The following is a 19,358-nucleotide window of genomic DNA, read 5'->3' on the forward strand; positions in this document are numbered from 1 at the left end:
TTTCATAGATCTATCAATGGAAATCTAGAACATTCTATGTGTATTCTGTTGAAAATCCTCAAAAAAACATTGTGTGCTCTATTAGAGCATTACAAAAGTACTCAAAAATACAATACTATTACAGCTTGTCTAGTATTCTTTATAATCATCATAACGTGCTATGTTAATAAAACTTGTGACAACAAGCTGTAAATTGTAGTCTAACATAAAAGGTGCAGGATTTGCTTTGTAAAAATTGAGCCACTGCAACTTATCACATTTTGCATAAACAATCAAGATACTCTAATAGAACAGTCACTGCAAAATGTTATTAAACAAATAGTGTACCTAGCTTGAAAGGAATGTACTCTGTTATAAACACTGTTGCAAATAAACAAGTTTAAGAAGAAATAGGAATTTTAAATTAGAGTAGGGACAGTGTATAGTGCTGCAATAAAAAGTACTGAAACAAGCTGGATTGGAGTAGTACGTAATGTCCAAATACTGTAAAACAATAAGAAGTGAATATCCCTACTGTGCATTGAGTGTAGCACAGCAATGCACAGCAATGCTACGAACAAAGGAAAGGTGGCCAAACTCAAACTATTTATTACTATCAGAGAATCTATACACATTGCTTTATTGAGAATTAAATTTATGTGGCATTTATGAAGATGCTCACACACTTAAAAACTAGCAGCATCACATAGTTCTCATTAACACTTTAACAATAACATTGTATTATCTGATTAGCTAATATTAATTTTACAACTTGCACACCTCGCACATGGCCGCATTATGATATCATTACTTTTTGTCGCAGTTAACTCTGCTTTACTTGGACGCGCACTTTTTTACAGCTATAAGCTGTTTTTGGATGGGATTTAATTATATCTCTTGAACCCATTGTGACCCCACCACAAAAAAATTACCAGTAATAGACCATAACCCAATTATTATTTACTAAAATATTCAAAGAATTTGAAGCAGCACTTTTTGAAATATTAAAGATTAAAGTTTTCAATGGAGCCTTTTAAACCTTGATATTCCATAGTGTATGGATTACTTGAAAGATCAATTAACAGTCTTTAATCACTGAAAAGTTTAGTTTAAAATATTAACAGAGTGGTGAGCTACAGTTGATTTTGTAACTCAACACGAACCAATTCTTCATGAAATATTCAAAATATTTGTGGTGTGTATGAGGCTAAAAATTGGTATGGGTGATGAGCACCATAGGTACTACAAACACACCAAGTTTCGTTAAAATCCAAGAGGTGGCCCTACAATTCCTCGGTGATTTGACACAGAATGACCCTTAGCATAATCAAACCAAATTCACCTTCAGGTCAGACTAACTCAAAATCAATGATTTCAGTAAATTTTTTTTATTAAAGTAAAATTTCTACAGATTAAACATTACCTACATAATAATGCCTTCATCTTTGACTATGGTTAATGCTAAGCATTTGATTTCTCCACTGTTCAGCATCACTTACGTCCAAGATATGCATTTTGCCTACCACAGCAACTACAATAAATAGACCATGAACTTTGACCTCCTTTGCATCCATTCCTTTCTCTACTACTGCATAGGCATTTATTCATAGGTATAATGCATCGACGATTTCTTCTGCTGACTATCACTTTAATTTGATAATGGTAATTGTTCATCCTTTCTATATAGTAACTCGATTGATTGCAATGGTAATTCATACACTATTCTTTGATCATAATGCTGCGGAGCATAACTGAAACAAAGTGAAATGGTGCTTTTTAGTAATCAATGTCTGGACATATAAACATTAATATTGTCTTTATTACCTAGACACACGGTAGTGTGTCGTACAGCCAAGAAAGCTGGCGTGCCACACCTTGAGTATATTTACAGGAAGAAACAAAACACGATTTTTATGCATATAGCTCTGTGCTCCCTTCTTGGATTGGAATCATTTTTATACTTCAAATGCTTTCCACCTTCAGCACTCCACATACCAAATTTGTGCAAGATTGCATACCACAATTGTGAAATATAAGCCTTTAAAAATTAGCTTAATTTCCTTGTTTTTTCCTTTGTTTAGGGGGTTCAAGGAGATCTTTTTTTGCACACTTTACAAAAGCCATTATAAAATGTAAATGCATAGTTCAATTTTCTTGAGCTTTGGTGCACTTTAAGAACATGCACTGATTTTTAAGTTATTCCTACAGGGTAAACCGCTTATGGGAATAACTTAAAAATTGGTATACGTATAGGTTAACCATCATAGCCTTTTGTGGTTTAAAAGAAATTGCATTGACAGCTATAGAGTTGCAAAAACCCAAATAACTGTAAGTCCCGGAGTTGAAATACTCTAATAGAACAGTTACCATGGAGTTAAAAAGGTGCATGAAAAATGTCAAAAAAAATTACCAGTTACCAGGGTTTGAACCAGGAACCTCCATACTGAAAACTTAAATCCTTAACCACTGAACCGTTGTTATCACAACTGATCACCTCACTTAATTTCTACTAATTAAAATGAAAAACTAAAAATCTACTCAATAGTAAAATTCATAGTTTCATAGATCTACCAATAGAACATTCTATATGTATTCTATTGGAAATCCTCAAAAACAATGTGCGCTCTATTAGAGCATTACAAAAATAATCAAATAAACTCTGTAATACGTATAATACTATTAAAATTTCTCTTGTATTCAATCGAATCAAAGCCGATATTATAGCCATTTTGGTACATATCGGCAGGGTAGTACATTACTATTAAGATCTACTCATGCCAATCTTCATCATCAAGACACACGATAGTGTGTCGTGCGGCCCAAGAAGCCGGCACGCCACACCGTGAGTATATTAACAGGAAGAAAGAAAATGCAATTTTCACACCTATGTAGCTCTGTGATCCCTTATCCGATTGGAACCAAATTTGCTAGAGATGTGCCGCCCAGTTAGGGAAGTCTACATACCAAATTTGAAGAAAATCGCTCCAGCCATTTCCGAGATACGAGCGAACAAAATTTCGTTTTAATTTCTTCGTTTTTTCTTCTTCTACTTCTTCATTTCGCACACTTCGCAAAATCCGCTATAAAACACGAATGCGTGCTCGGATTGGGCTGAAATTTGGCACACTTAAAGGGCTCATTAAGGCGGATCTCTGTACCAACGTTGGTAGGAATCCGATGAACATTCACGGAGTTATGACCGATTATTTGCGTAAAATAAGGTCGAAGGTCTGTCACGCCTACAGGGTAAACCCCTTGGAAGAATCAGTTGAAAATTGATATGTAGATGGAGCAACCATCGTAGGAGTGCCTTTTTATGGTTTGAAAGGAATCGGAATAAAGACCATGGAGATATGACACAAAACCCAACCTGTGTCAAAATTACGCGATCGCTTTTTATGAATAAAAAAACTATTAGTTTTCGTGTCTACCAGGCAAACCGCTTAGTGCAACGAGCTGAAAATCAGTATGTAGCTGGAATAATCATCATGGAAAGTTCTTGCAGTAGTACAGAAGAATCGGATTACAAATCACTGAGTTATGATTCGAAAGGCAACTATGTGCAGCAAATGCGAGATTGAGATACTCTAATAGAACAGTCACCCTAATAAAGCATTCAGCTGCATGTATAATTTACTCAGTTATATTACATTGCAAGTTATTCTGTAGGGAATTCAGCTACAAACAAGTCACCCTGTAGTCAGATCAGCTAGAAGAAGGTACCTAATAGAGAGTTCAGCTACAAAAAAGCCATCATGTAGAGAGTTCAGCTGAAATAAATCACCCTGTAGAGAATTCAGCTACAAACAAATTGCCCTGTAGAGAGATCAGCTAGAAGAAGTTACCTTGTAGAGAGTTCAGTTACAAAGAGACAATCATGCAAAGAGTTTAGATGCAAACAAATCACCCAGTACTCAGAAAGTTCCGCTATGAACAGATCACACTATAGAGAGTTCAGTTAGAAACAAGTCATCCTGTAGAGAGATCAGCTAGAAGAAGTCACATTGTAGAGAGTTCAGTTACAAAGAAACAATCATGCAAAGAGTTTAGCTGCAAACAAATCACCCAGTAAAAAGTTCCGCTATGAACAGATCACACTGTAGAGAGTTCAGTTAGAAACAAGTCATCTTGTAGAGAGATCAGCGAGAAGAAGTCACCTTGTAGAGAGTTCAGTTACAAAGAAACAATCATGCAAAGAGTTTAGCTGCAAACAAATCACCCAGTAAAAAGTTCCGCTATGAACAGATCACACTGTAGAGAGTTCAGTTAGAAACAAGTCATCTTGTAGAGAGATCAGCGAGAAGAAGTCACCTTGTAGAGAGTTCAGTTACAAAGAAACAATCATGCAAAGAGTTTAGCTGCAAACAAATCACCCAGTTAAAAGTTCCGCTATGAACAGATCACACTGTAGAGAGTTCAGTTAGAGACAAGTCATCCTGTAGATAGATCAGCTAGAAGAAGTCACTTTGTAGAGAGTTCAGCTACAAAGAAACCACCATGTAAGAGAGTTCAGTTGCAAACAAATCACCTGTAGAGAGTTCAGCTAGGAACAAGTCACCCTGTACAGAGATCAGCTAGAAACAAATCATGCTGTAGAGAGTTCAGCTAGAAGAAGTTACATTGTAGAGAGTTCAGCTACAAACAAGTCACCCTGTAGAGAGATCAGCTAGAAACAAGTCACCCGTAGAGAGTTCAGCTAGAAGAAGTTACATTGTAGAGAGTTCAGCTACAAAGAAACTACCATGTAGAGAGTTCAGCAGCAAACAAATCGCCCTGTAGAGAATTCAGCTACAAACAAATCACCCTGTAGAAAGATCAGCTAGAAGAAGTTACCTTGTAGAGAGTTCAGCTAGAAACAAGTCACCCTGTAGAGAGTTCAGCTAGAAGAAGTTACATTGTAGAGAGTTCAGCTACAAGAAACTACCATGTAGAGAGTTCAGCAGCAAACAAATTCCCCTGTAGAGACAAACAAATCATCCTGTAGAAAGATCAGCTAGAAGAAGTTACCTTGTAGAGAGTTCAGCTACAAACAAATCACCCTGTAGAGAGTTCAGCTAGAAACAAGTCACCCTGTAGAGAGATCAGCTAGAAACAAGTCACCCTGTAGAGAGTTCAGCTAGAAGAAGTTACATTGTAGAGAGTTCAGCTACAAAGAAACTACCATGTAGAGAGTTCAGCTGCAAACAAATTGCCCTGTAGAGAATTCAGCTGCAAACAAATCACCCTGTAGAAAGATCAGCTAGAAGAAGTTTCCTTGTAGAGAGTTCAGCTACAAACAAATCACCCTGTAGAGAGTTCAGTTAGAAACAAGTCACCCTGTAGAGAGTTCAGCTAGAAGAAATTACGTTGTAGAGAGTTCAGCTACAAAGAAACTACCATGTAGAGAGTTCAGCTGCAAACAAATTGCCCTGTAGAGAATTCAGCTACAGACAAATCACCTTGTAGAAAAATCAGCTAGAAGAAGTTACCTTGTAGAGAGTTCAGCTACAAACAAATCACCCTGTAGAGAGTTAAGCTAGAAACAAGTCACCCTGTAGAGAGATCAGCTAGAAACAAGTCACCCTGTAGAGAGTTCAGCTAGAAGAAGTTACATTGTAGAGAGTTCAGCTACAAAGAAACTATCATGTACAGAGTTCAGCTGCAAACAAATAAACAAATTGCCCTGTAGAGAATTCAGCTACAAACAAATCACCCTGTAGAAAGATCAGCTAGAAGAAGTTACCTTGTAGAGAGTTCAGCTACAAACAAATCACCCTGTAGAGAGTTCAGTTAGAAACAAGTCACCCTGTAGAGAGTTCAGCTAGAAGAAATTACGTTGTAGAGAGTTCAGCTACAAAGAAACTACCATGTAGAGAGTTCAGCTGCAAACAAATTGCCCTGTAGAGACAAACAAATCATCCTGTAGAAAGATCAGCTAGAAGAAGTTACCTTGTAGAGAGTTCAGCTACAAACAAATCACCCTGTAGAGGGTTCAACTACAAACAAGTCACCCTGTAGAGAGTTCAGCTAGAAGAAGTTGCATTGTAGAGAGTTCAGCTACAAACAAACTACCATGTAGAGAGTTCAGCTGCAAACAAATTGCCCTGTAGAGAATTCAGCTACAAACAAATCACCCTGTAGAAAGATCAGCTAGAAGAAGTTACCTTGTAGAGAATTCAGCTACAAACAAATCACCCTTTAGAGAGTTCAGCTAGAAACAAGTTACACTGTAGAGAGATCAGCTAGAAACAAGTCACCCTGTAGAGAGTTCAGCTAGAAGAAGTCACATTGTAGAGAGTTCAGATACAAAGAAACTACCATGTAGAGAGTTCAGCTGCAAACAAATTGCCTTGTAGAGAATTCAGCTACAAACAAATCACCCTGTAGAAAGATCAGCTAGAAGAAGTTACCTTGTAGAGAGTTCAGCTACAAACAAATCACCCTGTAGAGAGTTCAGCTAGAAACAAGTCACCCTGTAGAGAGATCAGCTAGAAACAAGCCACCCGTAGAGAGTTCAGCTAGAAGAAGTTACATTGTAGAGAGTTCAGCAGTTTAGCTGCAAACAAATCGCCCTGTAGAGAATTCAGCTACAAACAAATCACCCTGTAGAAAGATCAGCTATAAGAAGTTACCTTGTAGAGAGTTCAGCTACAAACAAACCACCCTGTAGAGAGTTCAACTACAAACAAGTCATCCGGTAGAGAGATCAGCTAGAAGGGTCACCTTGCAGAGAGGTCAGCTACAAAGAAATCACCCTGCTTCATCTTTTCTTCTTCCTGTAGTAAAGAAAAAATGACAGGTTAAAAAGCCCTAAAGCCGGCCATAGGCTGGCTTTGGGGTATACAAATACAAAAAGAAGTGAAATCTAATCCAAAACAGCCAAGCTGTAAAAAAAGAGTGCGGCCCTGAGAAAGGCTATGGTGAAAAAAGATGTGAAATCCAAGGTGGCGGCCAAGAAATGGCTGTGATGGTAGGTTAATGGTAAAAAAATTAATAACAACAATTCAGGTGAATTTGTTGCCGCTTGGTCTTGGCACAAAATTCACCTGAATTGTCGTTATTAAATTTTTTACCATTAACCTACCATCACAGCCATTTCTTGGCCGCCACCTTGGATTTCACATCTTTTTTCACCATAGCCTTTCTCAGGGCCGCACTCTTTTTTTACAGCTTGGCTGTTTTGGATTAGATTATAATGTCATCATAATAAGTGCTATGCTAATTAAATTTGTGACAACAGGCTGTAAATTGTAGTCTAGTATAAAGGTGCAGATTTGCTTTGTAGAAATTGAGCCACCACAACTTATCACATTTTGCATGAAAAATCAAGATACTCTAATAGAACAGTCACTGCAAAATCTTAATAGACAAATAGTATACCTAACTTGAAAGGGATTTACTGTTATAAACATTATTGCAAATAAATACAAGCACTATATAACAGTTATACGGGCACAATGTGGAGTCTGAAATTTATAAACCGGAAGGCCTGGGCTGTAGCGCACGAGCGAAGCGAGGGCGCTACTAAGGGCCTGAGGGTTTATAAATTTCATAGACTCCACAGTGTGCCCGTATAACTGTTTTAGACTCTGTTTCACATTATACTCAGATTACTTACCTCATCCATGGCTGTTTCTGCTGTAGGCTCGGCAAAAGCGGCTGGTTTTCTTGTGATAATACTAGCGCCATGGCAACTATGCATGCTCACGTGACAAAATAATAGTGCTCGTTAAATCACTGCTTGTGAACAATGCATAGCGATTGGATAAACCTAGTTTTTGAGCATATGTTATATTGTGTGTGAAGGCGTGGAGTATATTAGAAAACAAGGTGGAGTATATGAGATTTATTACCCACCCAAAACAGCCTAAATAGAGTCTAAATATATATATATAACAACTTGATATAACCATGAACATTCAAGCACAAAATTATATCAGTATTAATTGGCTTTGGTATCAGATCAGTAAGTATTTTCTGTATTGGTAAAGCACTAGTTTACCTTCATTGCATCTGTAGATAAGAAGAAAAATGGTTTGAGTAAAAGCAAACCTCAAAGCCAGTTTATGGTTGGCTTTGGGTATTATATTTAAAATACAAAAAAAAAAAAGAAATGACATCCACACAAAAAATTCACAACTTTTTTCATCCTGGCTTTTTGAAAACTGCACCTTTTTTGGCTGTATTGAGTGTATTTTTATTGTTATTAGAACTTTAGAGTGGCCGGCACTGAAGGTCTTACAGCAACTTGTGCTGCAGTCTTGGATTACCTACCTAACAAACAGGAAATAGAGACTTAAACATTACTTAACCTACAGTAGCTAACAATAAGGTGAAATAGAAAATGGGACAAAGAATGGAAAAAATTCCTCCTATCCCTCCTATTCCTCCTATTCCTCCTATCCCTCCTATTCCTCCTATTCCTCCTATTCCTCCTATCCCTCCTATCCCTCCTATTCCTCCTATCCCTCCTATTCCTCCTATCCCTCCTATTCCTCCTATCCCTCCTATCCCTCCTATTCCTCCTATCCCTCCTATCCCTCCTATTCCTCCTATCCCTCCTATCCCTCCTATCCCTCCTATTCCTCCTATTCCTCCTATTCCTCCTATTCCTCCTATCCCTCCTATCCCTCCTATTCCTCCTATTCCTCCTATCCCTCCTATTCCTCCTATTCCTCCTATTCCTCCTATCCCTCCTATTCCTCCTATCCCTCCTATTCCTCCTATCCCTCCTATCCCTCCTATTCCTCCTATTCCTCCTATCCCTCCTATCCCTCCTATTCCTCCTATTCCTCCTATTCCTCCTATCCCTCCTATTCCTCCTATTCCTCCTATCCCTCCTATCCCTCCTATCCCTCCTATCCCTCCTATTCCTCCTATCCGTCCTATTCCTCCTATCCCTCCTATCCGTCCTATTCCTCCTATCCCTCCTATCCCTCCTATTCCTCCTATTCCTCCTATTCCTCCTATTCCTCCTATTCCTCCTATCCCTCCTATTCCTCCTATTCCTCCTATCCCTCCTATCCCTCCTATCCCTCCTATCCCTCCTATTCCTCCTATTCCTCCTATTCCTCCTATTCCTCCTATCCCTCCTATTCCTCCTATCCCTCCTATTCCTCCTATCCCTCCTATTCCTCCTATCCCTCCTATTCCTCCTATTCCTCCTATTCCTCCTATCCCTCCTATCCCTCCTATCCCTCCTATCCCTCCTATTCCTCCTATTCCTCCTATCCCTCCTATCCCTCCTATTCCTCCTATTCCTCCTATTCCTCCTATCCCTCCTATCCCTCCTATCCCTCCTATTCCTCCTATTCCTCCTATTCCTCCTATTCCTCCTATCCCTCCTATTCCTCCTATCCCTCCTATTCCTCCTATCCCTCCTATTCCTCCTATCCCTCCTATTCCTCCTATTCCTCCTATTCCTCCTATCCCTCCTATCCCTCCTATTCCTCCTATCCCTCCTATTCCTCCTATTCCTCCTATCCAGGATTTTAACTGCAGGCCACCCAATGTCTAGTCGAACGCCATACTTAGCTTCCTCCAGGAGGGATGGATTTTCTTCCTTTAAACCTAATTAATATTGTTCGTGCTTTACAGAGACTAGCACTGTAGGTCTGACAGCAACATGTACTGCAGCCTTTGGATTACCTAACCTAACAAAGAGGAACTAGAGTTTAAAACATAGAATTATTTTTATGATAGTGGGAATATGCCATCATTTTGTAAATTACTGTGTGAAAAGTTTAGGTCAAACCCATGCTAGGAGGACAAGTTACAATTGGTTAAATGTTAAATTAAAATAAATGGATGCAGGGCCAGAGGAAACGGTCTGGTTGGTCAGGCCTTAGCTGGATTAATAATCTGGAGTTGGACCAACTAGCTGACCAGCTCAAACTATAATACTTCCATACTATCTATGGATGATCATATCTACATGCAGTTATTGAAAATGCATGGTACTATATGAGAATTTAGCTATTATTTCTCAGTGTAACTAAAGCACACAAAACTACATGTACAGTACTTACAATTACCTTTAGCACAGTATAGTGTTCACATCATTTTGTATAAAACGTAAACTACGTATTACGTGTACTGACATCTGGCATTACATCGTATTGCATCATCAGGTGCCTTCTAAACCAGCACCCTTAAATACAATTCATTCTTCATGAAATAATCATCAAGCATTTCTAGGCTTGTCACTCTTGGCTTCTTTTTACTGAGTGGAGGGCTGGTATTGACAACATTCATGCAGGAAGCTGTACACCCAATGCAACTTTCACTGGCAACCATCTGGATGAGATTTTGAGCAGAATTTACTTCCTTCAACTACCCACTCATCCAGTTAAGATACTGAGCAAACTCTCTTACCCCACATCACACCATTTTTGAGTAGTGGTGATTGTCTACAGTATATGCCACTCACTTCATCACAGACTATACTCTTCCAAACTAATCAGTATAGTATACTGCATTCAAATACCTTTGTAGCTACAAAACGCTTTTATTGTAGCTGTTTAGTAAATTTGGTGAACTGTATAGCCAGTGAACTGTATACAGCACTGAGTAGCTATCCAGTGAACTGTATAGCAGCTACTAGCTACCTAATAAATAACAAACAATCATAAGGGACTAGCCGGACTCCCTGTGAAATTTGAAAAATCCTAGGGAAAAGTCGCAAGTTATTGCTATACTTTTTCAATTTTAAGGCATTTTCAAACCTTTAAATTGCAAAAATCCTGCAGCTATGCCCCATGTATGTCAGATCTACAATTACGTACCTACCCATGTATATTTGGAAAGTCTGAAGAACAACAAGGTTTTGGGCATATTTATATACGTAGCTAACAGTGAATTGCATATCTGAGTTCCAACTTTTTCAAGATTTTCCTGGGAGAGCATGCCCCCAGATCCCCTAGAATGCTTGTGCTTCACACTTCACAGAGCATACTGTGCAGCAACTCCTCTCTCAGGCAACACCATGCATAGTAGTAGCATTTTCAACATCTACAATGGCCTGACCAACCAATTACATTTCAGCCTTAAGATGTGTGTGGAAACCTGCATGGTTTAATTTGTGTGCAGATGTGTATTTCTATTGTCTTGATCTGCTTTTTGTTTCAGGAGCATTTGGCATAGTCTATAAAGGTCTTTACACACAGAATGACAAGACAATCAATGTGGCTATTAAATCACTAAAAGGTTAGTGAAAGGAATGACAGGTATGAAATATTAACTTGAAATACATAGATCTTTCATCAAGTCAGACAAAAGAATTTATTAAGGAATGTACTATAGCTCAGAATTTCAACCATCCAAATGTACTGAGCCTTATTGGTGTTAGTGTTGTCACAAAAGAAGCCATACTACTGATGGTGTTACCGTTTATGTCTCATGGTGATGTAAAATCATTTTTGAAATCAAAACGAGGAGACAAAATAGAAGTCAATGATTTTCCAGAAGTAAATAGAAGTTCTCTGTACTAAAGCTACATGTACAGTAACATAGTGAATACTGCAATTTTGTTTGTTCTTTTTATGCTTACATCAAGTTGGTTCTTAATGAGACATAGCAAGAGATTTGCTGTATATAATGCTAGTGATTTATTTATTAGGGTCTTCGCCACAGTCATCTTGTGCAAATGTGTTTGGATATCGCAAAAGGAATGCAATATCTTTCATCTCTGTACTTTGTACATCGAGATTTAGCTGCTCGGAACTGCATGTATGTTATAAGTACACATTTGTGACTGGATTTGCAAAAAGGTACCCTTTGTACATGCCAGTAAACAAAATGATGTAACAGTTGACTCCTTATACTGAATAAGTTGCTATTAGTATCAGAATGCAGCCAGATACTGTAACTTTCACTCAATGGAAATTTCAGGCAATTGTATGCAATGATATAAAAAAGTTATGAAGCTTCAAAGTTCAAAAAAAGGGGTCAAATATGTGTGTGGAAAGGTACCTTTATGCAAATCCGATCACATATATATATAAGTAAATAATGCTATCTATGTAGCTTTAGACAATGGCATTTGGAGAATGCTTTGATATTTGCAAAGTACATACAGTATGCAGGGTTTCTAATAGACCTGCACACAAGCATCTTACTTGGTAAGACACCAAACTACAAACTTGGAAAAACAAACTGCATACTTCTACATATTTTTTGCTCCTAACAGAATTCCAGTCCACACAGGCAATTGTCTATATGCTAACACATGCAGTGCTAGGATTTTTCAGTGGATGAACACCCCTTAGGAATGCTGTAATAATCACCTCAGCAATGCCTCAAAGAATATTACATCATTCCATTGGGTTTGTTTATCCACTGAAAAAATCCTAGCCCTGCCTTACTTACCTACACATATTATATGTTTATATATAGAATCCTCCACAGTTGTAAAGAGTAAGAAGTACTAGAGTTGTATTTATCCTAAAAATAAGGCAAATCACTCTGTAGTAATAGGAAGGCATTACTTTAACTGTACTTATGGAATGTAATGAATATTTCTAGTCTATACTACAATGCATACTTTTCAGGTTAGATGATCAGATGGTAGCTAAAGTTGCAGACTTTGGGTTCTCTCGTGATGTGTACATATCAGATTACTACAAACTAGATCATCCTGCTCTTTTGCCAGTAAAGTGGCTTGCACCTGAAGCACTTTTTGACAGGACATTTAACATGAAAACAGATGTGGTATGTGAATGTTTGGCGTATTCCATAAAAGGTCATTACTTTTTTAAAAGTAATATATTACTTATTACTCATGCAGCAAAAATAATGCGTTACAGTTACATACCTTAAATACATCAAGTTATATTATATGCCTTTCTATTGTCTAGCCACACATACATGCTGACTGATACACGTACAATACGTACTCCAAGTTTTGGTATATAAAATATGTAGGTCTATCATGTACGTACATACTATATACAAAGAGAGTACAGAGCATAGTGTTCTAATGAAGATCCATATGAATGAATGAATGTGACTGGATTTGTGGCTTCCACACACACAAAATCAAACTCACTTTTGTACCAGAAATGGATTGCTGCAAGGCCTATCTATCTTTTCTTCAGAACTGGTGAAACATTCTTTGCTACTGGCCAATATACATTACTGTAAACACAAAAACACAATGCAATACTTAAGTTGAAAGAGGGCATTTTGCAAGGAGTCTGGAGACTCTAATATTACAATCTGTGCAAAAGAATGTAGTTTTAACAAGTATGTAGCTGTTGCTTCAGAAAATTAATTTTGAGCTTTTTTGTAACAAGAATGCAAATTTATCTGATTTGCTAACAAGTTCATTCCCAAAGTAGGGATCTTGCCACAGAGATATGTGTTGTAGTACTATCATTTATCCCTTGTCTTACTACTATAGTTAGATACCTACTTCAATTTTAAATGACAAAAGCCAACACATCACACCGTGAGTATATTGACAGGAAGAAATATGTGCATAGCTCCATGGCCCCTTCTCTAAAGCACACCATGTTAGCAGCTGTCTGCCAGTTAGGGCAAATCACACTTTGATTAAATTCACATTAGTCATTTGCGAGATATGGGCATTCAAAGTTTCAATTTAATTTCTTCATTTTTTCTTCTTAGGCCGTAGAGGGGCTACAGGGGCTTCAGATTATTTTCGTACACTTTGCAAAATTGCTGTAAAATGCAAACATGTAACTTGATTGCCTCGATCTTTGAGAAAAATGAAGAGCGTTAATTCACGTACCAAGTTTGCTGTGAATCTGATGAACATCCAAAGAGTTATGAACATTTATTCAGAAAAAAAAAAGAGCAAACTTCTGTCACGGCTACAGGGTAAGCCGAGTATGGTAATAACTTGAAAATTGATGCTTGTATATAGGCTGATCATCATAGCGGTGTCTTTTGATGGTTTGAAAAGTAATAGAGTTGCAGTTACGAGTTACGAAGTTATAAATCTAAAACCAAACAAGTGTAAAATCTTCTCTAATAGAGCAGTCACTGCAGGGTGAAAGATGCACAAAAAATGTCAAAAAACTTACCTGAGTTCAAACCAGAGACCTCCATACCTACACCCACATCCTTAACCTTCTATCTTGGCTGACCACCTTACTTAATTTCTGTTTTATAATAGTTTAAATCTGTTTGTAAAGAAATTTTTATAATTTCATAAATCTACCAATAGAAGTACTACATTGTTCTAGAACATTCTATGTATGTTCTATTAGAAATCCTCAAAACAATGTGCACTCTATTAAAGTATCACAATAATAATACCAAATATACGATACATTTATAAGCCTGTCTTCAGTAATCATTATTGTGTCTGTATAGAGAAGAAATGTGAGTAAAAACAAAAGCCATAAGCTGGTTTTGGGACCTTATAAAGTACAAAAAGAAGTGAAATCCACACAAAACAGCCAAGATGTTAAAACAAATGGTGCAGCCGTAAAAAGCCTGGGTGAAAAAAGGTGAAGGTGGAGGCCCTGCAACAGTGTTAATGCTAATAGTGGTGTGCATTGTTAAAATTTATTACCATTAATAGTATTCCAGCCATTTATTAGCCACAACCTTTGATTTCACAACTTTTTTCACCCAGGCTTTTTAAGGCAGTACTGTTTTTCACAGCTTGTCTGTTTTTGTGTGAATTAATACACCTGTATTACAGTATGCAAAGAACATAGTGTTCAACAAATTCATACAAGATGTATGCTATCACTTCACCAATTAAATGTGACAAGATTTGCAAAATGGTACCTTTTCATACACAAAATTTTACCCATTTTTTGAAGTTTGAAGCTTCATAACTTTTTATCATGACATAAAATTGCCTGAAATTTCCACGAGTGCAGCTAAACTATCTAGCTGCGTTTTGAAACTAAGAGCAAGTTAATCAGTATAAGGAGTCAAGTGTTATATTATTTGTTGACATGTATAATGTGTGGGAAAGGTACCTTTTCCAAAATCCGGTCACAAAATAATGTTAAAGCTTTTCTATCACTACTTACCATTGTTTTAGTAAATTTCATTGTACTGTAGAAAATGCTTTGTCTACATACAATATAATGTAATTTGAGTATGTTCTACAAGGAGCTTTGTATAAGTACATACTGCAAGAGAATTTATTGAAACTTAATGAATTATCATTAAGTTACAGTCCTCCAAAGCTTTCCATAATAATTTGAAATACATTTACAAACCATTGCTTTCCAACTACATGTACACATACTTTCATCAGTTGTGCTACCAATATAGCCCATGTTGACCAGAAAAAAGAATTATTCTCTTGTGGAGTGAACCTAGTGATTTAGTGACTATATACAACATGTGTCTGTGTATTTATCCATATAGTGGTCATTTGGAGTAACTTGCTGGGAAGTGTTCACTTTTGGACTACAACCATATCCTTCACTAGGTCCATTTGAAATGGGAAGCTTTCTTAAGAGTGGTAAAATTTTGGAGAAGCCACGTCTTACCTCTGATAAAATGTAGGTTGTCAATACATACTGTATATGCTTTACACTAGTAAGTGTGTAAGTATATACTCCTTGCTACACGTAAGATATAAATTAAATTTCAAAGAGATTAAGCAAAACAATAACTCCACCATGTTTCTAACTTTAGAATATATTATGTGAACACATATGAATAGTAATTATAATGACTATTTACTTTGTCAATGGAAACAAAAATTATTTTAAAAGGTATAAGGTGTTATCATAATGGCAACATTATTGTAGTGTTTGATGTTTTTGATCCTACTCAAATGTTTAAATTTTGGGATGCAGTATTGCATACAATAGTATGGAGTGGAAACATACTGTACACTGTACATAGATGTATAGGTAGGTAAAACCGGAATGGGATCACGCAAGTTGATCATTTATATCATACCAAAAGGGAAAAGTGGAGTTCTAGAGAGTGGACACAACCTAAGAAAGGTCATCACATCTACGTATAATTCTGTTAAATAATACTTTTTGGCAACTTTGCTGGATATTTCCACCCAAAGGATTGAGACACAGTATTTGAGCTACCAAATAAAATGTAACAGTAGACAAAGGTGGTGCTGATCATGAGTTCCAAAGTTAAAACAAAAAAAATCCTAAAGTGTCCAGAAACTTGTGTAGCATAGGAATGGTAATGTCTACTTTAATACAGTTGCCATTCTAATTGAGCATCATTTTATTAGCTTCTAATCACTGCAATCTTTAGACCACAAGTAACTAGTGATACAAAAATGGGTAGTACAATAGTACTGCATATTAGGGTTGTGGTTTTTCTGGACAAAAGTATCATCCTAAATCCAGATTCACAATACCTTCGTGGCATCTTAACAGTATTGGTTAGATACAACCAAGCCCAAAAGTGCCTTCAGTATGACTATTAATTCAGTGGACTTTTCTACTGACTGACTGCCTGACTGATGCCTTCAGACAAGTGTAATTTGACAAGGGCTAAAGCTATGGGATTGCACCATTTGATGTCCTGAGATGTGCCGCATGACATACCACCAAACATTCAATGCATCCTTCATGGGCTTACCTGTATCCTCCTTTGTAGGCCTGCATCAAAAATTCCAGCATAATAAAAAGCGTAATAGGCTGGAGTGCTATGCCAGCATAATGCTAGCATATTAGGTGGATTTTTAAACTATGGAGCTTAATTCCATGAAAATAGATTGATACTCCCTAATAGAGCAGTCAGTGGAAACTGCAATAGAACACTCAAATGTATTGTAAATAGCTCCTTAGATCGATACTCTCTAATAGAACATTCACTTTGTAGTGGAATACTCTAATAGAGTATTCACTGATTAAAATATTCCAAGATAGTTGTAAGAAAAGTTGTTAACCTAGGAGCATAATGCAAGCATAATGAGAGCATGAAGAGCATAATAGGTGAAAATTTTGCGAAATTCCTGAAAGTATTTTGGGAAAATGTTTGAGCATATTTAACTCAGGCCTACTCCTTTGTGTTTCATTTGTCTTTGCTGACAGCACAAGGTGTCGATCCATGATAGCACCATGGGATGGCTTCCCTATGTTTGTACTTTCTTCTTTTGCAGTACGTATGTGTGGGTTCACCAGACATAGTAATGCTACATAAAAGTAAACAAACTGTTCAGTACAAGAGATCAAAGAAATAAAAAGTAGTGAGACAAGAGAGGTCACCTATACCTGAAGATATAGTAGTGGACAGTTAATCCCTAACTAATCACGGGTATAGACTGAAACAGGGATTAAATGTCCACTAGTTTATCTTCAGGTGTAGGTGGTCTCCCAGAGGAGGTTGGACACACTTTAAGTGCCACTAAAATAAATTATATAAAGTCTATTTTATGAGTGTATAGTCTTGATAATAAACAGTGAGACATCGTCATTTCTGTTTATGAATACGTACATGATCAGTATGATAAAGTTATACGAGCATAAACGTGGTTTGGTATTTTCACCACCATAATTATGTATGTTTATTTTGTATTGTAACTATTGAGGGTCACATGAAATATGTGCAATTAAAGGCAATAATTTTAGGTAGCACTTAATGTATGTCCAACATAACCTCCTTTGTCCACTATACTTTTAATTTCTTGATCCCTGATCAAACTTTGTACTTGTTCGAGAATGTGTATTAGTTATCATAAAAAACTGCTGCTCACGACAGCTGGTTGCTGTTGTTGGTTTATTGGCATTTTCATCAGAGTATAACTTGATTGTCTTGATGCATGGGTGGATTCAGCATAACTGCAAGAAGTGCTGTATCGTGATGCAAAATCCAACACATTTATTGATATTATGACTCAGAGTTTCATTAGCCTTTTTCTACTCCCTAAAACTATACTTGAGTCTCCTTGCATGCTATGAAATCATTGAACTATGTGATCTAGTCTGGTTTTACCTGTCTAGTGGGTCCTAGCCTTGTTCCAGATCCTGGCTATATTTTCCAAGGTAAGATTGAATGATTTTATGCTTAAAGTGCAGTTTAAAACAGATGATATTTGAAAACAAATGTTGTAATCCACCTTCAAAAAATGGTTTTGCAGGTTGATGATTGTATAGTTTAATGGAAGGTGAAACTGTACATATATTTTTTATTATCTGCAAATAGGTATGACATCATGACATCATGTTGGAAGTTTTCACCAGAAGAAAGACCAGATTTTTCTCTTCTTGTGCAGGAGATATCCCAACTGCAGTGATGAACAAGTTGTGGCTTTGAATAAGTATTATCAACATACAGTACTGTACATAGTGCATACACTAACATCTGTTTATAATATGATCTCCAGTGTGCATATAGTAATTTTTATGTGGATCACAGACATTATTGGTTCCCGCTTTAGAATCTTATATAAAGATCCAAATATGTATATATGTAGCTAATGTGTAACTGGAGTATGAAACACTTCCATAACAACAATTGAAACCCATCTCAGCTGTTGTACATTACACAGTAGGTATATTCTTTAGCTAAATATTATTAAACCATCTCTTGAGGCAGCAATGAGGCTGTGATCAAACTTGATGTTTACAATTCATTTTGAGTTGAAATGCTTCTGTTGACTGTATATATATATATACAGTAGTAGTTCTTAAAGATTTTAAGCTTATTTAGCAAGACTACAGTACATATTAGATTTCCTGGAAGGCTCTGTCCCCCAAGACTCCTTGTTTATTTAAATTCCGTACAATTGCAGGATGACGAAGACAAATAATTGTAACTACCGTTCCCCCAAGTGTGTCCCAGTGTAATGATATTGACCCTGTAGCACAAGGGCTTTATTGTGAATATTGGTGTGATTGAGGTGGGTAAATATATACATCTTGGACAAATGTGACTATACAAGGGTTTGCACAGCATGAGTTGTGTAACGAGGCTATAGTAACAACAATATAGTTGTACACTTGCTATATTGTAACTAGTGCGAAAACAAGGTATACATTCAATCAATTCTCTCAAGTATTCAGTGAAAAGCTCTCACTCTGACAAAATACTGTATAATAGATCTATCATACAACTTACTGCAGACTGCCAAATGGTTGTAAATACTATACAGTGTATGTCCACTACTAGGGATCAGGCTGTAAGGAAATACCTACTATATAAGTATATATATATATATATGTGTGACTGGATTTGCAAAAGGGGGTCTTCCACACACATCCATGGCCAGTTTACCAACTTTGACGATTAATAACTTCAGATAGGAAAAAGCTATTGACTTGAAATTTGGTTGGTAGCACTATATATATACATACACACACACACACACACACATATATATATATATGTGACCGGATTTGCAAAAGGGGTCTTCCATACACATCCAATTCTATGAACTTGGTAGACCATAACTTAGTGTTCAGCTAACATATAAACCTGACGTTTTCTCC

At 36.8% G+C, this 19,358-nt stretch overlaps 1 protein-coding gene across 2 annotated transcripts in view; it reads left to right on the top strand.

The window, feature by feature from the left end:
• The window catches only part of LOC136254701 (uncharacterized), a 111,826-nt gene extending 93,464 nt beyond the window's left edge, over window positions 1–18,362 (top strand). For both annotated transcript variants that reach the window (XM_066047439.1, XM_066047440.1), the window contains exons 14-19: window positions 11,086–11,163; window positions 11,212–11,423; window positions 11,576–11,685; window positions 12,507–12,666; window positions 15,313–15,449; window positions 18,073–18,362. In XM_066047439.1, coding sequence (XP_065903511.1) covers window positions 11,086–11,163; window positions 11,212–11,423; window positions 11,576–11,685; window positions 12,507–12,666; window positions 15,313–15,449; window positions 18,073–18,163 — 788 coding nt within the window. In that variant the 3' untranslated portion in view covers window positions 18,164–18,362. The remainder of the gene's footprint in view (window positions 1–11,085; window positions 11,164–11,211; window positions 11,424–11,575; window positions 11,686–12,506; window positions 12,667–15,312; window positions 15,450–18,072) is intronic.
• Window positions 18,363–19,358: the final 996 nt, after the last annotated feature.

This window comes from Dysidea avara, chromosome 4 (assembly GCF_963678975.1).
Source record: "Dysidea avara chromosome 4, odDysAvar1.4, whole genome shotgun sequence".
Lineage (NCBI taxonomy): Eukaryota > Metazoa > Porifera > Demospongiae > Dictyoceratida > Dysideidae > Dysidea > Dysidea avara.